The sequence below is a fragment of the Diuraphis noxia genome, unplaced genomic scaffold, assembly GCF_037042655.1.
Source record: "Diuraphis noxia isolate RWA-SAM2 unplaced genomic scaffold, SU_Dnox_SAM2 contig0004, whole genome shotgun sequence".
NCBI lineage: Eukaryota > Metazoa > Arthropoda > Insecta > Hemiptera > Aphididae > Diuraphis > Diuraphis noxia.
The window spans coordinates 23,254,266-23,279,000 of record NW_028301714.1 but is presented as its reverse complement, the minus strand read 5'-3'; the positions used below and the strand labels follow the sequence as shown (position 1 = coordinate 23,279,000).

Below are 24,735 nucleotides of genomic sequence, written 5' to 3'. Positions count from 1 at the left end.
CACGCCCACTACTCATAGTCCGTGGCACTGCTCATTCAGCGCGTCTGGCCGTTTCGGGAGCGCCGATTATTATTTCTTGAACGGTCGACCATGACGGATCGCATCAATATAAATTTCACACACGTAAACGCCGCGGTATTATTTTTAATATCCGTGCGTATCCATTCGAACTTTTTTTTTTTAAAGCTGCTGCTTACCTAAATATATGTAGCAATATTTATATAGTAAATACGGTAATACAACATAGCTTGATTTGTAGTTATTGAATTATTACTTATTCAAATATAATTATATAAAAAGCTACAATATTACTTATTGCGTGTGTCAATTCTATTTGAACAGAAACATATTATTTTTTATTCAAAAAAAACAAAAAGGTATTATAAATTAAAACAATTTTGTTTCAATTGCTGGTTTTATTGCCACAATACCTATAATAATATGGAATATTTACACAAATAAAAAAACATTTATAATTTTAACAGAAGTATTATTATAATTTGTTATTTTTTTTTTTTTTGCATTTAAAATATGTTTTGGTTCTCTTATATCAGAGATACTTATTCGCTTTCCATATAGAGGGTCTATGATTTCGGGTAATAAACACTCAATATAAAACCTAAAAAAAATATAATAATATATTATTATATTACCTAATATATGTATAAAATATAATATATATAATATATTTAAATTTAAACATATATTGTTTAAATCACTCACAATTTTAGTTTATCGACCATTTTTTTCTGCCAAAAAGATACATCAAAATAGATTTTTTCAACATTAGTCCAATTGGGCGTGTGTATGACAAAATAGCATACATTTCTTCTTGTGACCCGTAATTGACCCATCACTTGGTAAAAGTATATATGGTCTTTTTTAAGTAAAATATTGCCTTGTTCGGTGATGGTGCAATATGATAGCTTAAAAATACAATTTTATGAAATTTAAAAATATCATTGCGATTATAGACTATGTATTAATTAATAAAATTGTACATATTTTTCCATAAAATATTTAAATTTTAAACTTATTCGATTTTAAACAAAGTAAAGAATGTATTGTTTTATACAAAATAATAAGAGATTTACCAATTTATTTTCCACTGCTTCAATGGCACTCTTCGTATTCTTTGCTACAAATGGACACTTAATTTCTAGTATTTCATCATCACCTATCAACCCATCTTGAACAATCCAATATAATATTTAAAGTTAAAAATAGTATTATGAATAAAAATAAATAATTTTTAGTTTTACCAGGGCTTGCAGCCAAATAAGGGAATTCTCGGTCAATAAACAAACCACAAGTACGTACGGTCAACCCATTCAATTCTTCAAACTGTCTCCTAGCATGAGGCTCCATTTCAATACCATAGCTCATTGATTTACACATTGTCGGATACTTATATAAAATGTTATGGACTTTGATTTTACAGCTAGTGTTCTCTCTCATTTTACATATTTCTCCAAACTTAGACGCTGTTAATCTTTTTCGACGCTCGTTTCTCCATGCATCACATTGACTTTGCCCTCTAGTTATTTGTTCAACCTCGTCTATGTCGACATCATTCAGTTTTTTTAAAAATGCGGTTTTTTTTTCAGCAAAAGCTTCTGGGCTGAGACTAAAGAGGTCATCCAAAGGCTCTGCTAAGCCATAGTCTTTGTCCGGCGCACTAGATTTTGTTTTCGGTTTGGATCGTACCACTCCCGCAGCGAAAAGTTTTCGTCGTCTCATTGTTGTGTTACTTCGTATCCGGTCTATATTATTTGAATATTTTTTAGCAAATTTTCCTATTATAAATATATTTTATTATTACAATGTACAGGTGCTTATGTATAAATAAATACTTTTAAATAATTTACCGGGGCTTTTTAGCATAATTTTCTTATTTATAGTTCGTATGTAGTTTCCTGAATTATGTGCAATAATAGCAGCATGGACCCGTGTTTGATAATTATTAGATTGTGTAAAATTAATTCGCTTGCCTCCGATATGCTTATTAATAAGGGAATTAAACTGCTCACACGGGTTGTTATCGACATCCTCTAACAAGCTATCAGCGTTTATTTGCAGCCTATATACTATGTTTCGGAATTCAGCCATAAAACCCGATATTTCTGCCTCAGGAACAAAATTTATTTTACCAACTTCTGGCCCCGTACAAAAGTATGAAGCACAACTGTCGTGTTGACCCAAACGGTGATATGGAGCGTTTGATATGTCTTTTCTAAGCCCTAAAAATATTGTTCAAACAAAATTAAAAACAAGGAAATATGAAATAACCATAAAAATGTTTAATGAAAATAATTTTTAGTTATTATATAGTTTTAGTTTTATAAATGTTATATATTTGTGTGTGTATAAATTTGGTAATTCCAAAATATTCATAAAATTTGATATATTTTTTTTTATGTTCACCTGTTGTTTTTTGCTGAAGTGTTAAATCCGTGCTCAAATGATATCTAACTGCTTTCCTAATATCAGACCGAAATCTCAGAGTGTTGTTTATTATAAAGTTACGTATGATAATGGGATATTCTGTTCTTTTTGAAAGGGCACTCAATTTCGTCATATAATTTCGCAGTAGATGATTTCTGCATTCAATTTTTTTAATTTTGAAATCTGGTCCATACGGCATAACTTCGTTTATTCGTTTGGTGACGCTACTGTCACCGTCACCTGAAAAATATAATTAATATATAATATAGAAAGTGGAAAATATAATTTCTTGAAAAATATAATTTACCAATTAATTTGTTATATTTTAAACCATGCATACTCATGCTGTTAAGAAATCCTTCCATTATTCCGTCCGCTTCCATTGCCGTTGATGCTTTATTCCAATTCAAAAAACATTTGTGAGTTGGTGCCTCTATATTTAAATTATTCGCCCGTTCACAAACGGAACAGTACCGATTGCGAATTCCAACGAATAACACCTTTTTGGTGTTATACCCTATAATAGTAGCCTGTAAAATTATTTAAAATTATATTATTAAAACAGGTACCTATACGAGATAACAAAATAATTTATAAATGTACACAATTTTAAATACAGCTACAGGTAAAAAAGATGTAAAAGCTTTGAATTTTTAGATTCTGAGTGAAACGATGAATGTATTGATTTTACAATGATCTGTGTTTTTTTTTATTTATTTCTTTTTTTTGTGTCTGTCATCACGTTTTAGGACAGTAAAAGTGCTTGGATTTTCTTCGACAGTATCTTTTCTGATAGGAAAGTGAGTCTAGTTGGTACTTTGGGGGGGTCAAAAGTTAAAATTTCCCAGTAGTTTTCAAAAGCGCCGTGAAAAACAAAAAAAAAATTAAGGAAAAACGGGAATTTTTACGCAAAATTTGTTTTACAGAAAATCGATTTTAGTTTTTGGTGTAACTTTAAAACAAATGACCGTAGATACATGAAATTTTCACTGGTTGTTTATATTTTATTTTTATAGTCATTTTAAGTTCGAATTTGGACGAAATTACTTAATAAAACAGTTTAGTCAAAAATATCCGGACAGAAAAAAGTCAACTTTAATATTATAATAGGTAATGTAAATACTTGTAGAATGTAATTATAACATAGCTAATTAAAATAATAATACCTACCTTATATGTGAAAATTATACTAGATAATAAAATATACAAACAATTAATTTTTTGAATTCAAATTAAACACATAATTTACAGTAACCTACTTAATTATGATAATAAATAATAATAGGTACAAAAAAATAAAAACTATTGTTTCTTACCGCTCCAGAAAATGAGTTATACTTAGTCTTATACGATCTTTTTGACCATTGGCCATCTGTTACTACAGTGCATAGCGGTGTACCATTTTCATCAACATTACCAGTGTTGATGGCAATTTGCCTTTCTTCATTACCAGCTTTTATCATCTCATCAAAAGCCGTTTCTTGAATAGAATTGCTCATAACGGACAAATTTTTTAAATAAGATACTGTTGATAAAGAGGGGAGTTCTATAGATGCCGACAACTCGCTAAGCTGCGTATGTCCAATACCTTTAAAATATAAATAATTAATACAAATTGAAAATAATTTTAGAAAAATAATTTAATTAACAATTGCTAAACTGCCATTTACAATAGCTTTATTGATGGGCAAATATTTATCTTTATTCTTAATATTTTCAGATGTAAAAGATGAACTCTTATTACACATTTTACACCGAAAACTAAATACGGACAGGTATCCTTTATGACATTCTGATTGAAATGCCATATCCAAAAATGAACAGTCAAAAGGTTTATGTCGACTATTTTGTATTTGATCAAACAAGTGTTTGATATCCACAATTCTCCGGCCTTCAAGACTTCTATAATAATTATATAAAAAAAAATACAACTAAATGCTGAAATCGCTATAAAAAATAATGACATACTCAGAAATTGTTGAATTATCCTCACTATTATAATCAGTATCTAAACTATATTCCAACAATTCGGATCCATTTTCTTGACCAAATCCAAATGACGATTCAACTACTTTCTGCCTTTTACTTTGTGGTGTACTAGTATTTTCAGGAGCAAACGGACTTACGTGTTTCTCAGCGGTAAAAATTTGTGAATCACTATATTAAGTTTTTAGATTCAGAACAGTGATGAATGTACTGATTTTACAATGATTTATTTTTTAGATTCTGAACGGAGCTAAGTGATGAATGTATTGATTTTACAATGATGTGTGTTTTTTTTTTTTATTTTTTTATTTATTTTTTTTTTTTTTGTGTCTGTCATCACGTTTTAGGACAGAAAAAATGCTTCGATTTTCTTCAACAGTACCTTTTCTGATAGGAAAGTGAATCTAGTTGGTACTTTGGGGGGTCAAAAGTAAAATTTTCCAGTAGTTTTCATAAGAGCCGTGATAAACAAATGAAAAATTAAGGAAAAAACGGGAATTTTTACGCAAACCCGATTTTCGACAAAATCGATTTTGGTTTTCGCTGTAACTCTAAAATAAATGAAAGTAGATTCATGAAATTTTGACTGAATTTATATAAGCATTTTCTACACACCACACCATTTTAAAAATATTTTGACTTATTTTGAGCTGTTTACGGACATTTTCAGTTTCCATTTTTTTTCTATAAATATCAATAACATTTTATTTGTTGGGTAAAAATTCTTGAAAATTTAATAGAAGGCTCCTAATATATTGTTTCAAATGTAGATGAAAAATATCAAAAATCCGTAGTCACAATTTTTTTTTCTAAGCATTTAAAGTTCAAATTTTGACAAAATACGTAAATTTGACGAAAATTTGCAAATTATTTTGAGTTAGAAATTCATAAAAATTTTTCTACTTAAATCTAAGATTTGAAAATGTAATACGAGATTCCTCATAAGATTGTTTATCTTTATTAACAAAATAAATGTCTACAAGCAAATCTAATTAAATTTCGTTGAGCGTTTTAAGTTCATATTTTTCTAAGATTGGATATTCACTCAATTTCTCATGTAGCGATTTTGTTATTTTGTTGTAATTCAAAAACGAATTACCGTAGATACCTACATGAAAATTTTACTGAATGTTTATATTTTCATTTTCTATACACCATAAAATTCAACACATCCATTATTATAGTCGGTGAAACACGATTGCGCCCGTCCTACCTTTTTACATGCAAAAAACGCAACATGATTACGCTCCATGAAATATAGGTCTAGCCCTTATAAGAATTTTCCAATGCCTTTTAACTGGTCATAACTCATAAATATAGGGAAAATAAAGTACTTAAAAACTTAGGCTAAGTTTACCACCCCGACTGTATTTTTAAAAATTAATTGGAACATTGTTATAAGGGCAAGACCTATATTTCACGTAGCGCAATAGTGTTGTGTTTTTTGTAGGTGAAACGGTAGTACGGCCGTACGGGAGCAATCGTGTTACAGCCATTATAGTGACCTACTCTATGACCGAGGTCCACTGATATACACTATACAGCAGGTTAACTTCCCCGGTTTTTACATATTGTAAATCGTGTATACTTGAAGTTATTATTATTATATTATATATTTATATATTTATATTTAAGATTAGATTTACATATACTTACGTAGATATAGACAAAACATTACTATGAATTATTGTTGAAGTCACCAGATTTGATCCGTTTTCCGCGAGTTGTATACTAATAAATATCAAATATCATAATATATGTGATTGGTATTTATAGTATTATGTATGGGTAATATATTTTCAAATTGAAAATTAAACACCATATTTGCTATACAATAGTTTACAAATGACTAATTTAACATATTTTTTAATCACAACAAAAAAACATATGAACACATATAAAATTAAATTATCGAGTTTGTAAATAAATTACAACTTACTCGACAATATCAATGTTAGGCTCTTCTAGGCTCAAATGTTGCCTTATTTCTCTTTAAAATCATAAAAAAATAATCATGATGGGTATTCAAGTTTGAAATTTTATAAACAGATGATAGTCGATAGACAACTAATTAGGTAGTAAATATATACTTACATATTATTATGCCGATTTTTTTTAGCCATACCTGCCATACTTAACCGGGTCTTCATATCTAATTTACGCTGTCTGTTTTTTTTTTTAACAGTACGTGCTTTTTTGTACGGAGACATAATACAAAATCAAGTTTCACAGCGCAGTGGCAAATGCCAAGTAAAAGTTAAAATAATGTAAAAATAAATAAAATCGCATTGACATCGAACGTTTGACGTTCACTGTTGGATGTAGAAGTCACAATGAAATAAATTCATATTTTATAAAATAATATAATACGGAATTATAATATCATCGGCAGTATTATTGTTTTCGTATCGACGATTTGGATATTTATAAACTATGCGGGCCTGCGATAGATAGCTATTTTCGACCTATGGTGCGGTACGGTGCTTATGCGCGCGGTGTACGTGTATGGGTACGTTTTTAGAACACTGCCGCTAGAGTAGCACTGGCAGCATTATACGGGACTATTACATGTTACAAATACGAAATATTTTTCAAAAACATGTCTCAGGAGAATCAGTCTCATTTGGGTTACATTAATCGTACAAAATCCAACTTTCGTTAACATAAAGGTAAGAATATTGTCTGTGTTCCTATGTTTTATTTTTTAGATAGCATTAACATAGTAATAATTATTAAATGTTGAATATATAGTTTTTTTATACTTTTCTACAATCCATAAAAAATTATTGAGTTAAGTTATAATCATAATAAAACATAGGAACACAGATAATATTGTTATCCTTAAGTAGTCAAGATTTGATTTTTGTGCGATACCTACAGCCCAAAGGAGAGCGATTCTCCTAAAACATGTTTTTAGGTGGCAAAAATGTGTGTGTAGCGTCCTCTTAAGTGACATAGTTTACTAATAAAATTATAATTGAATTGAAATAAGGATGAAAATCTAATTATTGTTATATAAACCATCAAAAAAAACTTACAAAAACATATTAAGGAAACACACCAAACCGAATAGGTTAATAATAATGTTAATACTATTTTTATAATTGTATATAATGGTTTATGTTTATAATAATATATAGTTAAAAGCAGGTAAATAAAAAAATTGTGTTGAATTATTGGTTACATAGGAAGATGGAGATTAGGATTTAAACGATTTCTAAATATTCGTATAAACATAATAATATAGAAAATATAAGATTGTTATGATTCTGTGACAAATTATGACACCATATAGTGATAAAAGATTATGAATAAATTCAAACAAAATAAAAATAAATATTTATAATGATATTTTAAATAATAAGTATTTGTTATCATTGATCTTTTAGAATTACAATCATAACAATCAGTGGAAATTGTAACAATATTATATTATCAAATGTTTAAATTGCGTTTCGTATTAGTACCTGTCAAGATATAGTAATTATAGTAATAGTGGAACAATCAATAGCTGATTACACACTCTAGCTATGGATCGATTGCTAAAAAAAACTAATCAAACGGGTGATGATAAGTAAAAACATTCCAGATTACCAAGTGAGTTGAATTATAGAGACGTTTGTCCGACCGGCCGGAATGTAGGTAAAACCACGGGGTACCTACTCAATATTATAGGTAATATGGCCATACCATGGACTATTATTATTATACAGTTATAATATACGAGTATAAAACTCTAGAAGAATAAATTGGAATCAGTAACATTTACTCGTTTTTCCATTGTCACCCAACGATTTATTCACTTGTGGATATTTGTGACAAACGTAATTTCGTAATAAATATTCGTGTCTCCATCGTATAATGACGTTCGTTTATTTCTTTTCTGTACCTATTCGAGAAAACGTCTCGTATATTATGGTATTAGTCCTCTTCACCTACAAGGTACCAACCGTCGATATATTGATCTAAAAATCTGTACGCGTACACTACTGTTACAGTCATATTTTAAACATAAAATTATATACTTTATATATTTTATAATAATATGTTAGTTACAGAATTTCTATAAACGCAGTATTATGCATCATCTAGAGCTAGAAACATTTTTATTTTTTATCTTATCTAGATATCATTTATATTAATAAATTTGACTTTTTAATAGTTGGAAATACACGCCAAATGCCAAGATAAATTCTCAAGGTGTCCTACGGACTGCGTAATTTGAATTTTTGATAAAACCAAACAAAATATATTGTTAATTTTATTTAAATTAATTTTCTGCATTGATTATTATATTTTAATCACAGTAAATTATGTCATAATAATCAAAATAAAATTATGTGTCTAATATAATTTAAAATGTTAAATATATTACGTAATAGGTGTTACATTCTTCTCTTTTCTCAATTTAAATTTATCTGATTATTATAAAGGGAGGTTATTGGGTTCTAATCTTCCTCTCCCCCTTGAAAATTGTTAAACGATAACAAAATTTTCATTAATATATCGTTTTAAAATCCATTTTTGAAAATAATTTTTATAAAAAAAAAACAGAATTCGCCACTGCGTATAAAGTCATAAATCACGACATGTTGGCCCTTAAACATAACTACTAATTTCGCTATTGCCACTCGAATAGTATTCGTGTGAATAATTGCGTTGAACTTAATTTGGTTATTAATTTTCGTTTCCTTTGTAAAATAACAAAGTTCGTTTTTATGGATCTACTCTCTAATATATATATATATATCTCTTGTGTTGTATAATATAATTATATTATAAGAGACCTTTCCGCCTGTATATAATATTATACCGACCAACGATATATTGACCTAAAAACCTGTTCACATACACTGCTTTTACGTGTTAACGTTGTATATTATTATATAATATAATATTTTATATATTTATTATATTATACTCATAGAATTCCTTTATTATAAACTTAAAACGGAAATTTGAGAAACCGTGTGCGCGTACGATAAGCGAATGAGTCGAGAAAACGCTCTAAGGTCGCTTCAGCAGTCATTATATACTTACATAGAAGAACATGAGAAAAAAATAATATAAAAATACCTTTAGACCTATATTATATTATTTAGAATATGATAATAATAATATGTCCGTCCAGGCTTAAAGATTCATCTGCGACGTACCTATTTACACACAATATTATTATGTGTAGGTTTATACCTACATATTATTATGGTCGTGGTAATCTGGTAAGCGAGCACAAAAGACCGCTGGCGCATAAAGAGCAGCAGCCTAATGGAAAGAAGAAAAAAAAACACTGCAGAAAGAATTAATGCGTTACGCTTGCGTGCGTGGGGACTTGGCTATTATTCGGCTATAACAAGACCCGTTAGCCAATCCTGGTGTCTCGTACATTATTACCCTCGTCGTATAAATAATACTGCTGCACAGGGTGAATCTTTTGACGTAAGACACATTGGTTCGTTTCTAAAAGTATCTACCTACATGTATTGAATTGTTTCAAACTGCGTTGACAATGCTATAATTCCTAGACATATTAAAATCAATAATAATATAATTTTATATTCTTAAACCTATTACCTCTTATATAGTTTTAAAATGTTAACACAGTTGTGATAATTTTTTAGTTTTTCTATTGATTTCAAAAAAAATATATACTTTATATTTCACTTCTGGAAAAATAATGAACGTTTTGCGTTAAAAAGAACGTCCATCCTATATAATATAATATAATATAAGAAATGGTCCTTACAGTCTTGAATGCACTGGTGGAAATCTCCTGCGACAAGAATGATATTAACTTTCATGAGCACGAAAATGACAATATATTATATAGGATAATAATAAACATTGTTCTGCTGTGTCGTCAATGCATTTATTATTTTTAAGGTATTGACTGTAAAATCGATTTCAACCACCATAAACCAGCTGTTATCATATAATATTAAAATATAATCTTTCTTGCTTTGCTAAATAATAAGTCATTATATTTAAAACTTAATCGTGTCGTATTAAAGCTTTTATACTTTTATAGACAGTGATACATAATAATAATATAATAAAAAAAATATTGAGAGTTAATCCTTTATTATATTGTTATAATATTATTACAATCACGTTGGCTCTGCTACTGAATGGTATTCAATACAGTGCATGGGAATGAAAAGAAACACGTCAATTCTATCTACTTCACTCAATTCTTCTAAAAATTTTGTATACTCTTTCAATAGTTCGGTTGCTTTGAAATAACTCAGACGAAAACGGATATAGAGGAGGAAAAAAAGGAATACAATTAATAATAATAGTTTTAAAGTGATATAAAAACGAGAGAAGGTCTGCTAAGAATGTACTTTAAAATATTTTTCTCACTCAGTTATATTATTATACTTATCATTTTAAACAACTAATGTTTTTTTTTTTTTTTAACTTTTCAGTATTATTTTTTTGTTTAACTTTAACTTCTGAGTTCTAACGCTTCTACATCTGTCTGTTATTTTTTTATTTATTATGTATCTACTTAGGATCTACTCACACAATCTGTACATATATATATATATATATATACGTATTCATGTACATGTGCATAACTAAAACGTACTTGTATATACTTCCGTTGATATAATATTATTATAATGTACAAGTTTTTAAAAATGTCATCTCTCGTTTTCTTTTTGAAATAAACGACTTAAAGGAAATCAAACTATATGTATGTCTGTTGGGTAAAATAATACATATTATTAAGTCTTGAGCTTTAGTATCTATGGGTATTATATCAAACATAGATGTAATGCATTCAAAAGTTTATTCATCATATTGCTAGTGACATAATGTTGTACCTTGTACACATAATATTATTATGCATATTATGCAATTCACATACGAATTATATTGCATACTAGATGTAATTACTTCGATATAACTATACTACACAAAAATAGTTTCAAAATAAACCTGAAAAAAAAAATGCAGAAAATCGACTCATATAGTAGTTTGGAATATTCACGGTCAGTATAAAAAATTAAATAACATTAACTCACCTATGACTTAACAGTTAATAATAATGTAATATGACACTTATTTGAAACAATATTTATACTGTTTGGGTGGATATATTCTCAACAAAACACTTTAATTAGGTTCTATATCCACACACGAATCCGATATTAATGTCATTGAAATATCGATTAATATCATTTGGATGGCGCGTCTTTGGCGGCAAAAACTAGTCTAGATTGACAAGGAATCGTTTTGCGGTACATTTTTAAGAGCTCCAATGTTCAGTTCCAACTGATTCAGTCCTGGAACTGTTGCATGGGAGTCAATTTTCAAACGAGATTTTCACTGCGAGAATAAAAGGATCGTGTCTGTAAGAATTTGACGGAGTTGATAACGTGAGGGGGGTTAAATTGCCGACCTCCAAAATAGGTGTGAGGAGGTGGGTAACTGATACGCACATTTGTAATGCCCTCCGGATCGAGTAATAAATTCCACAAGGGTTCAATTGACGGGGATATAATATAATATACACTTTGGAGATGTGGAATCCGGCGTTCCATTAATTTCCATACACATTATTTGTCAGACGAGGTTAGTAAACGACAGCAAGACAAATGAATTCAATTCCAATGGTTAGTGGTTCTTAAATTTTGGCCTTGGCCCCGAGAAGTCTATACTGCAGTCACATTATTGACACGAAACACGGCGGTAAGAATATAGGCGGGCAGGTCCCATCCGCAGTTCCATGGCTATAAAATATATATACATATGTACATGTGTATTATATAATATAGGTAATACCACCGTACGCTAACGTGTTTCGGGATTTGCCTAATGAATTACAGTAACCAAATCCTCTACTTCCACGAATGTAATCGTGGTGTAGTGAAACATACCCGCCGATCATTCAGTGTTGTTTTTTTTCGCAACGTTTCCCATTTTTTAAGCTCTCGTGGGTAATTATTTGTAAATAAACTAAACAAAATTAATTTAATATTCATCTTTAAAATTAACTTTTTACTGCCAAATATTTCCTTTGTAATTTGCGAGTAAAAGGGTTTTATATGCAAATGAATGTGTCATAAAATAAATTGTTGAACTCTTTACTACAACAATTATATTATGTACAGTACCTAAGTCATTAATTTAAATAACAGATGTATTATGGACGTTAAAATGTATACACGTTAATATGTATAGGGCTATAGAAGATATACGAACAGTCTTCTTTTATTATTGGAACATTTAAATTTAAATGAAAATTTAAAAATAAGTCTAATTTTATGCTTTGTTCAGAGAAATGTTTATTAAAATATTACATAATATTACAGTCATTAATATTAATACACCTGTCTTAACAACAACATCTTAACAGTTAACGCTTATGTGTATATATTAGTGTATATCTTTATATGTAACGATTAATGTGAGAACGCGTAAGTACTTGCTACGAATTTTTAAATTAAATTTCGACGTACAAGTCTAGTTGTAATTAGTAGACGGAATCGTCAAAGCGTTTTCATTGATGTCTATAATAACGCTCACCGATGACTTAATCCTAATTGATGTGGGTTTCAGGAGATTTAAATAGTTTCCTAAGTAAAACGACAGAGAGAATTGGTGCTAAAAGAGAGAATCAATACAAGTGTCAGACTAGAAATTTGTATATCGCCTCGAGTTGTGATCAAAGTTCTACGACGAGAATATGTTAAGATCGCTAAGGTTGAAATAATGTTTCGTTACTGTTGTTCACACACACTTGCTCAGAAAAGGGAGCGGCGTTGAAAACGCTTAAGTGGAGTTGTATGGCTCTAATTATAAACATAAGACGGGGGTAGAACGAGTGAATTAAGATCGTGTCAAAATCAAAATATAAATTATATACCACGTCGATGTACCGAGGTAGATGATACAATAATAAACATTGACGCATTGCGGGGTTAATTGACAAATCAACTACCATATTATTATAATGTATGTACCTACTACCTACACGCTGTCAACACGCAAAATATTATAATCAAAACCTTATACAGGTTAATATGCCATAAGATAATAGACTCATCATAGGGCCACACTCGTTATTATCATTGTTATTAGGTGTGTCATTACTATTGTTATTATTGTTATTATCGTCATCATGTTCTTCATCATCATCACCATGACTTATAAATCAGAACTCACATCGTTCAAAAATCAATACCATGTGTGTATAATATTATGTTTTCATAAGGTTTTGTAGTTACTACTGTGCACCATATATATATAATATTATTATCATGATTCATGTTATATATTTAATAATTTATGTTTCGACGCTGTCACAACATTCATATTTCAATACGATTTCTCTTGTCGGCTACATCCTTTTTCATATTATTTTATTTATCACTATTATTAGTCTTTGTAATTAGTTACGACATTACGACTTTCAGGACTCGAAAACAATATGATTGATATTGTATTGTTATATACTGTTGATCGATACCTAATAAATTCACTATACACTGTCAGTAATATGATTCAAGTTTAACATATTTTATTTTCATTTTAAACATCACAAAGTATATATTACAATTATATTAGTTATATATACTATAATAACTCGTCTTATCACATTACGTGTACAATAGATTATTAGGCACATATTATAAAAATTTTGAATTGGCGCTGTTAAAATATTGAACTAATGAAATTTTAAAATTAAATAGTAAATGTGAAAATTGAGGCGGGCTAATGTGTATATTATTCGAATAACAAATGACACATGCAATAAAGATTTTAAATTGAATTTTTGGATTGACAAGGGTATACAGTATAAAATATATAAATACACAAAATAAGGTACGAGTATATGTAACGGTCGGTCTCTATTAAAAATACATCAAAAGAGATAGGCTATTGAAATTTGAATTTATTGGCACTTGGAAAAAGTGAAAAAATTGTGAAATGAATATTTAAGTAAGTACACGTTTCGGTGAGAAAAAATATTAACGTATCTACTCATATATGACATATTATATTACATTTAATACATTTCATTAAATTAGGTATTTTTTTTATTTTTATTTTTATTTTTTTTGTTAATATAATAATAATAAATGAGAAGCAACTACTAATATTAAAGTCATTATTATAATACGAACCACATGGGATACATTGCGAGTTATTATAATACGTATTAAGATACATTTTAATAAGAAACATAATAATATTATTGAACAATCCAAAAAATAATAGTAATTATAATAAAAAGACGCTATAATATTTTAAGCAGATTAAATAAACTCGGGAAACGAATAAGAAGTGTATTTTATACAGTTACGTTTTATGTTAATTTGTGTAAATTAAATAAATTTGGCCAGCTGTTGGTTGTTTACCTATTTGCCTGGAAATAATGATGAAAGTTGAAAATATTCACATATTATTTGCATTTCTTCGTCCATTTTCATGGTTTTTAGAGTGTGTACGTAAAATATAGTAAATAAAATGCGCCTTTCATCACTGCTGTGTGATGTTTATGTTTCCAATGATATTCGTCTTTTTGTGATGATTGTCTATACAACAAGTGTTCATTGATCGTAAAAAAAAGTTTTACCGAACTTGACCGAATTGTTGGCGGTCTTGACGTTTTAAAAGCTCGGTTCTTGATTTATAGTCAGGATATTGCTGCTTTTCATATCGCGAAACGATTCTTTAAATGTTTAATTTTCAATATGCTATGACTATAGTTGCAGTCCTCGTGGAATTTCCCCCTATAATATCAATATAATGATATCCTTGAGCCTTAAATTTTTGATTTTAACATTTCAAATAAAATCATTGTTATAATAATATAATTTTATATTATAAGTTGGAACACTATATCGTTTAATATTTGATCTTCTCTGATAAAATGTTTTTCTTTTTTGCGAGGTTTTATTGAAAACACCAATATATAGAGTTACAATCAACTAAAATAATTATATCTAATTGATTGATTTTTATTTGCTTTCAGACCACAATGCAAGTACGAAGATTTATATTCCTATGCGGTGTGTTAGGCACGATCAATTATGGTTTTGGCTGTCAGTTATCTGAGTTTATGTGCGATACGGGTTATTGTGTGTCCTTGGACAAATTTTGTAATGGTAACGATGACTGTGGTGACAAATCAGATGAACCACCATATTGTTCACGTAAGTATTTTCCTTGTTTGTATTAATTTACGACAATTTGCTGTGCATTTTGTTCATATCTTGAAATAATAAACAGCATTTTCGCTTAAGGTATAGAGTAAGAATTCTATGCTATTACGCTTTGCTCGAATATACATATGTATATAGTATTTCAATAACACTAAAATTAATTTCACTGTCGTGTCACATAGAACAAATAATAATTATAAGGTTCATAACCAGATATGCTTTTGGTTTACGAGACAGAAACTTTGTCGGCACTTAACGGGTTCAATGAATAAACAGAATCGAAAATCGTTCACAGTAACGTTGATCCCGAATAATCTAATCGTTTGAGACAGGCGAGAAGGTACCTAACACTTCCACATAACTATCGCTTTTGACACGACACCCCAATTCACATATATACCACCTATGCGTATTATACGAGTACTTATTACTATTAAAATGAGAATTCTTGGATTTCACGAATTGAGCTATGCACGATTTTAAGGTCGCATATCATTTTATGAACTGTTATGGAAATTACACTCATCGGCGTAATTGTCACTGGTCGATCAGACATACATTAGGTAGGTATATGTATATAAATCAAATAATCAATAGAGCAGTGGATGGGATATTACGCTTAATGAACACAAAGTTTAGCCACAGCAATTTATTACACGTAATCGATAGTATTTATTGGAACACAATGTCATTTTCATATTAGCTGATAAATCACAAAATGTTGGTCATTTATCGAATAATATTAGTCTGTGGCCACAGTAAATGTTTTTATATGCCTATTAGTGACGAATAATTTTAACTGATAAATTGTATTTAGACACTATATATATCTATACTATTATTGTATACAATTCAATGCTACACAATGTGTTCGAAGGAGTAGCAATACAATATAATTATAATAATCAACTTTATCATAGGAACTAATTATAAATTTCAACGCATGCATTGTAAAGGGTGACAATAATATTTAACATTGCTTTAACGGTAGCGGTCGCACACACTGACAGATTAATAATATTGGTCATCAGCCAACCATTTGTTGCCAGCGAAACTTGACTACTATTATTACGTATTATTCTATTATGATTTTCCCGACAGATATTATGCCGTCCCTAGTCATGTAATTATTGGTTGAATTATATACCGAATCATAAATACATAAATTACTGTAATTCATGCAATGTGCGAAAAGTACTGCTGACTGTACTTCTTTGGTGTTATAGAAATCTTATAAATCGGTTATTTTTATAATTTTGATATTTACGTTATTTTAATTTGATTCTTTTTTTCTCACTTTTATATTACCGAAGGCTTGGTAGTTTTTTTATTAAGAAAAATTGTATATCAACAACTTATATATGTATAATATTATATCGATTGTTGCTGAACAAATAAATTTTTAATTAATAAGCAATTAAAGTTTTGATGAGCGGAGTAGTGAACCACAATGTTTCCTGCCCTGCAGTGAAGCCCACACTTTGTCATTTTACTCAACTCGCCTAAACTTTAAACGCTTATTAATAAAAAAAAAACTTTTCGTTATTTGATATTTGACATCAAACATTTTTGAAAATATTTTCAATTTTATTATGAAGTACAAAATGTAAAAAATAAATAATACAAAAAAAGTTGAAATTTTTTTTTTACTATCATAATATAATGGATAATTTTACTATCGATTGAGGAAAAATGGACACAACCGACAGAACGTGATCAATCGGATGTGAAGTCATTTAAACATGGAAATTACAAATAGGTTTTTAGGGGGTCTATTTTCTGCTTCAAATAGATTATATAGTAAATAATATAATTTTACCTTTGCGTCTAAACGGCAGCGTCCATTTGTCCCTGTTTGTTTTATCAATTATTTCAATTTTTAGGCCATACAATTTATTCGAATTTAAGAGAAAAAGGTTATTTACGCAAGATTTTCACACGAGTATTGATTAATAAGAATTACCTGATGTGTGAAAATCCGAAAGTTACTGGATTTCTTAGGTGTCTAATATTATAAGGCGTTGACGTTTTAACTACAAACTCATCTTATAGAAATTAGGTCTGGTTTCGAGAAAGTTTCATTTGTCCGACGCCCCCTCCCCCTCCTTACAACTTAATTACGATGGTACCTAATTCAGAGTGCTCATTTGTCACCATCACAGTTATTTTGTTCGATATTTATCTGTTTGCACACTTATGCACGCTAACACCATATACCATTGCCCATGATATTAGGTAAGTAAACAACAGGTAAATGCGTCTTCTTGTCAATTGCCCGACTATTTTCTGACAATTCTTGCGGGTATTGACGCTAGAATTTCTATTTAGTATTACGCTTAAATCGCGCGGCGTTCAATTCTTTACTATATTCGGTTACTATACGTTTGTGGCACAGTTATTGAACATCAATAAATAATAATTGTTCTAGGTAAACATAATACTACATTCTTAATATTATTATAATTATGTAGGATTATCGCTTGAAAATGCAAGTTTTTGTGTGCCAAGTTAATAGTCACCACTTTTGTCACGACGCAATATATATTCACGTATAATATAATAATATATAGGACTTCTGCAGTTGATCCGAGACTTATAACATTTCTTAATGTATGTTCCTCGTCTGTCTTCTTTATATCAAACACGATGTTTTTTTTTTTTTATGTCACGTGTGTAAAAAATGTGCAGCACAAATATATAATTTCGATTCCGCTTGGCTGAATGCTCTGGCATTGTGTCCTAATAGTACCGTTCGATCGATTTCCGACCAGTGGTTTGGTCACCAAATTTGTTATGTGCACAAATAGATTGTTGGAATGTGTCCAAAACAAATGTTCAGGTTTTGTAGTATATATATATATGATCACGTTAGGAACAAATCAACCACCTCGTGTTTGTGAGCCTGGGATAGCGATGGAAGGGTTGGTATTTATGATGGAAGCTAAAAGTGTGGTGGTGTGAGGAGTGAATTTAAACATCACCCCCTCGTCAGAAAGGATAGGTTAGTAGGAGGGGTTTTATCAGAAAATTGCGAGTATAGTTTTTCATATTTTCATAAGCTGGTCGGAATTTTTTTCGCAATAATATGGTTTCGAAACAATGTGCAACTAGTATTTTTCAATTGAGTTTAAAAATAAACACAATGAATTATCAAATTGCACACATAAATATTGAACTAAATATCAATAAAACGTTAATCCTCAAACTCCTGAATACAGCAAGCAGTTTATTACAAAAATTACGGTTTCTATTAATTCATATTGGATATAAATATATGTTGCTTCTATAATGTAAAGGATTGTAATTTATTCTTGAAACATTGAAATTTAAAAAATGTTGAAATAGCTTCTGTAATAGTAGATATTACACATCAGTAGTATAAGTTATTAGACGAATATTGAAAGCTCTATTTCAAATCATCTATGTCACAAGATCAACTTATTGAAGAAATTATTACTAAATCTATATATTCCGTATATTTATTTATTTGATTAGATTTGTCATCTTTGTATACGATACTTTCTATTCACTGTATTACTACGAATTTATTTGCAAAACATATACGATATTATTTATTAAGTAAATAATAGTCTTCTTTAGGACGTATTCGAATAAATATTGAACTCACGACTCACATTATATTAATATGTTGCTCACTTTAATACGTACATTATCCGATTACGCATTTTGCGTAGCACAGCTATAATATAACAATACAAATATAATAGAGTTGAATTCATTAGCGAACATTTAGAAATCAAAAGACGAGTTGTAGCTTATAGATGTAAAACGTAAATGTGGAGCTTTTCGCGTGTTAATTCATTATAACGTTCGTTAAACTTTTCTTGTTACACACCACACGTGAATACGTATTTACTTACACGCAGACAGTGAACCCTGTACTAAAACAGGAGAATAATCGCATTATATTAATAATATACTCGTCGTTCGCAATCGTAGGTAAACGATATGTACATAAATTATAAATACACAAATAATAATATATAAAACATAATATTATAAATTTATAAATTATAAATTATACACTCATCAAAGTGTTTCCCCAACTTAGTCATGGTTAACGTAGAAATTACCGGCTAGATTAGAAAAAAATGAATTGACATATAAAATACGTTTACTTAAAACTAATTTATGCTCTGCAAACCATATTATAATATTATATAATATCTATTTTTACACATTGTTCACGTAATTTAACGTTATTCAGGTTAGTTTACACACTACGCGTATTTCGCACCATGTGCGTTACATTTTAAACATGATATATGTATAATATTTGATATTTATATATTATAATATACCTATAGCACCAGTGCAACTGTCAACATATTATGTGTGGCTGAAATTTAATTTAATTTTAAAATAATAATATTGTATTGACGATTCCGTATCGCACGGTTGTAATAACACGGTGGTGACATATTTTAGATCGACAATACAAGTGCGTGCGAAGTAAATTTATTCAATATTTTATACATATTGCAAATGTAAACAATTGTACACCTACCTGCAATGTGGCTAGATAGTGTGTGATCTGTGGAGTTCATATTTTATACCACTCACTACAATATTATGTACTCAGTATACGGTTTGAGATAAAATTATAGTTGAAATAGCGAACGCGAATATTATTATAATACATTCGCCGAATTCACACAATAAGGGTGGCACAGGGTGATGACGCGGTGGTGCACATAGAGCGTGCTTAGCACCGGATAAGTCAAAATTAGCGACCCATAAAATTAAATATTTAATTTTTCATCATACGATCACTGATTAAACATTATGCTGTAATTCTGTGACCGTGGTATAAATTATTTGATTTTATATTTAATGAACTGTTCAGATACAGCGACGATTTACCTGCGAGCTCACGCCTGTCTGCGGATCTATGTACAGACTAAGGAAACGAAGAAAATCTAAAATCACAAGAATATTGCCGTTTAAACTCGTATGTGCAAACATCAGCAAATGTGTTTCGACGTCGATGACACGACGAATAGCCGAAACCAAATCGTTTAAAATCTTGTTTAATCGGAATTTTTTACGTCAGTTATAAATGTACACAATTTTGATTTAGAACAATTTTAATTATTACTAAGCAATATAAACTGTTTGAGAAAAGTGTGCATAATATAGACCACCAGAGGTTGTGCGTATGTGACCGACGAAGTGTCGCTCTGGTAAGTTTGTACAGCGCACTTGGTGTCATTGTATGCGCAAGAGCCGTCGGTATGTTTAAACACAGACAGCCTGTCGTGGCACAAGTCTGGCAGATTGTTATTGAATTTGAAATCCACGTCGTCAATGATGGTTACGTCGGAGCCAGTACGCTTGTAGTTGCATCTATCGATGGGTAGCCACGGCTGCCTGTAGTGCGACACCAAAACCGGTCTCTCGAGACAACCAAGACAGGCCAAAGCCTGGAAGGACTTGAGAGCGTGCGCCGGAACCTGGTAAATTGGGAACTCGGTACAAGATATGGTAGACAACATGCGGTTACTTCGAGAGCCCTCTAACAGCAGTTCCCACCAAACAAACTTGAGGCACAGCTCACTTACTTGTCCAGATAGATATTCCTGGTTATCTGTTAGTTTATGCGAAATCATTCTTCGTAACTGATGACCGTGCACCACTTCGTGAACCGTGGTTAGTGATGAACCGAACCGACCATAGACGATCGCGAACGCTGTAGACCGCGCTGGGGCAAGCGTGGCCGTCACTGGAAGTGGATCCAACGTCACTGTAGGTGGGTCCGACTTCACCGGGAGCTTGTCCGACGTCACTGAACGTAGGTCTGAGATCACAAGAAGTGTGTTCGTCGTCAGTGTAGGTGGATCCAACTTCACTGTAAGTGGATCCAACGCCACTGTAGGTGGGTCCGACTTCACCGGGAGCTTGTCCGACGTCACTGAACGTAGGTCCGAGATCACAAGAAGTGTGTTCGTCGTCAGTGTAGTTGGATCCAACTTCACTGTAAGTGGATCCAACGCCACTGTAGGTGGGTCCGACTTCACCGAGAGCTGGTCCGACATTACAGAAGGCGAATCTGATATCACAGAAGGTGGGTCCGACATCACTGTATGTGGGTCCGACATCACTGTAGGTGGTTCCGACATCACTGTAGGTGGTTCCGACATCACTTTAGGTGGGTCCGAATTCACCGGAAGCTGGTCCGATTTTATCGGAAGTGGATTCGACGTAATTGAAGGTAAGTCAGACTTCACTGGAAGCTGGTCTGACTTCACCAGAAACTGGTCCAACGTTACTGAAGATGGGTCTGATTTCACAAGAAGTGTATCCATTCTCACAGTATTCTTCGTCGACTCCTGCACGTTGGAACTGGGGATGGTTCTTTGTGACCACCAAGATGACAAAGTTGACGCCGACAACAACGTCTTATTTGAGCGCATTGTTCGTCGACGTACAATGCCTTCAAGTTGTTTCTGAACATACATTTTCAGTGTATAAGTTGAGAAGACGCTTTCACTAGAGTAGATTATTGAATAATGAGTATATTTGTTACAATTTGTTACTATTTCTACTCACCAAGTCACTCGTTTCGATGGCAATCATAGACTAATGTTTTTTTGACCACTTTATCAATTAATATATTTATTATTATTATGTTAATATTAAACACCAAACAAAATTAATTATTATTAAATGAAAAATGAAATAATAAAACGAAACCTCGATGAATGTAATCAATGGGAACTGGGAATAAAGTTATGAAAAGTTAAAGTTTGGAAAAATTGTATTTACATATTTAAATACAGGAGCTAAGAAATTAGGTATATTTGCGAATTATAAAAAATTTAATAATCTACATCCGAATTTCACTTATATATTATAGCAAGCTTAGTGCTTAAAAATCTTACCTTTTCATTTATCATTAGTTGAGTTGGTACATCACAATATTGTACAATTGTTAAATACGTCATACACGTGTGAGAGGGATGTAGTTTGAGTTTTGGTGTACATACTTTCTGAATGGTTATATGCCGTCACTGTACCTAATCGATACATTATTATTATTATCAATAAATCAAGTTGTCGTATTGTAGTTATCATGTAGTAATAGTTGTTGCCGTGTACTGAAATTATACGTTTGGCTGAAGTTCATATTTTTCGTCGTTTTCGTCTCGTGACTTGTTACCTTCCATATTGGTCGATGTGTATCACGTATTTAATTTGTTTTTCGACGAAAACTTTCACATCGCGCCATTGATTTGTTTCCCGATATTTATGTTTTATATTTTAAACGATTCTTTAACATCATACGTGGGTATACAATAATGTCCTTCGTGAACCGAATAAACACACACATCATATAATATTATTACTAGTGTAATATTATTGCTAAAAGTTTACGTTTGAAATCATAAATCATATACTTTTCAACGACTATGCAGGACGCCCGTTATCAAAACGCCAACCATGCCGCTTAATGTATTGAAAATATTGTACGTGACTGCATAATAGTGCACATTATTATTGGTTTATGGTTTCACCTTGAATCTCTAATGGGATCAAATTGATTTCATTCATTGAAATAGTATATTATAACTAGACACCCATCAAATCAAATTGTGGGATCCTGTACCTAATGCTTTTTTGGACCCTATACAAATCTTCCAATAAAATATTTTAGCCTATTACAAAGTTCTTAAGCGTTACCCGCCTTAATAATGTTTCTATACTGTATTTTATAATTTAATTTGACATTTAATTCGGGCACATTGTTCGGTTAAGATAAGAAGAACCTAAAAACTTATTTAAAAGGACATTTCAAACGGTTGACTCTTCTAGAAGCGACGTATGTACATACACAATAAAACTGTATATTTGTTTAAATATAGAAATAAAAGATTTTGATAGTTACATATTATTGTAATATTTTGTAGTAATTAAAAAAAAAAAAATATCTTCACAGCTATATGGGCTCTAGAATCGAAGTTGGCTAAAAGAAACTTTTTCAGAATATAATCATAAATGCACTGTATATGATAATAAATACCATACGATACCATACTTACCATACGATACATTTTATTGAAAAATACGAAACATTGATTTATTAAATATTTTTAACTTATCTATAATATAGGTAAGTTAAACACAATTTATTTTGAGGAGAGAATGATTAGTTCAAGACAAACAATATAAAAATAACGTGGAGGGGAAAGCGCATCGAAATTGAATGAAATCGTGAAAATAGATAAGTACTATATTATTTCAACTATGCATTAACAAACATGTTTACGATGTATAATATGCATACTTAATTTATTAATACCATATTGATGTGTTATATTTATGTTATTTCCTGCTCGAAACATAATATTGTAAGAATAATATTATAACATGACTGAAAACAGAATAAAAGTTGATCATTTTTAATTAGGCATATTGATTGACGAGGAGGTTGGAAAAAGCTAATATTTTTCTGTGTTATCTACAGAAATATTAATATAACTATTTTTCGTTCACAAAAACCACGCTTGACGGTGCTGGCAAAGTTAAATCGGAATTAATGGAAAACTTATCGACCGCAATTAAAGTTGCGGCAGAGAGATGCTTTTATAAAAATTGGATGGGTTCTTCTTAATGTTGCATACATCTCCACAAAAGTTATTGTAGCTCTTCAAATGATGATTCAACCGACTGGCTGCGCCCCCGGACGCTTTTAAATGAATATATCTACCCCTAACCTTTGAAGTAGTTACTCGGTAAGACACGCGATTTATTTTATTTTCGGGTACCTATACATGTAACATTATATATTATATACATACCAAAAAGCCTGCACATGCACAACACACGAGCACCTGTCGGATAGGTGGGTAAACTAGAGAAAGATGAGGCGTATGAGTTTATATATACAGAAGCAGGGGAAATCGGTGGTGAAAATGTATGAAATGTATGAAAAGAACAGTGTACCGTTCTTCCATGGGGGGGATCTCTATAATTAATAGGAAACGGTAAATATTCTCTACGACCCACGTCGGCTGGTCTATACGGAGGGCTCAAATCACACACTTTGATCCGGTATATATATATATATATGCATAGTGATATGCTTAAGGGAGTATGTACATCAACT

General features: G+C 30.6%; 2 protein-coding genes across 10 annotated transcripts in view; one reads left to right on the top strand and one right to left on the bottom strand.

Moving 5' to 3' along the window:
* Nucleotides 1-24,735, top strand: part of LOC107161789 (uncharacterized) — a 375,424-nt gene that overhangs the window by 257,725 nt on the left and 92,964 nt on the right. For all 6 annotated transcript variants that reach the window (XM_089226404.1, XM_089226401.1, XM_089226403.1 and 3 more), the window contains one exon: nt 15,419-15,599. In XM_089226404.1, coding sequence (XP_089082530.1) covers nt 15,425-15,599 — 175 coding nt within the window. In that variant the 5' untranslated portion in view covers nt 15,419-15,424. The remainder of the gene's footprint in view (nt 1-15,418; nt 15,600-24,735) is intronic.
* LOC149055869 (uncharacterized) lies at nt 397-7,343 on the bottom strand. Of its 4 annotated transcripts, XM_089226425.1 has the most exons (10): nt 6,526-7,343; nt 6,371-6,421; nt 6,088-6,162; nt 2,753-2,975; nt 2,425-2,685; nt 1,869-2,240; nt 1,263-1,796; nt 1,095-1,189; nt 724-926; nt 397-619 (listed from the first exon to the last, which is right to left on the bottom strand). In XM_089226425.1, exons 4-10 carry the CDS (start codon nt 2,826-2,828, stop codon nt 451-453), a joined length of 1,710 nt encoding a protein of 569 aa, XP_089082551.1. In that variant the 5' UTR covers nt 2,829-2,975; nt 6,088-6,162; nt 6,371-6,421; nt 6,526-7,343; the 3' UTR covers nt 397-450. The 4 variants fall into 4 exon arrangements, with proteins under 4 accessions (XP_089082551.1, XP_089082550.1, XP_089082549.1 ...); XM_089226424.1 differs by having other exon boundaries at nt 6,371-7,343; XM_089226423.1 differs by having other exon boundaries at nt 6,088-7,343.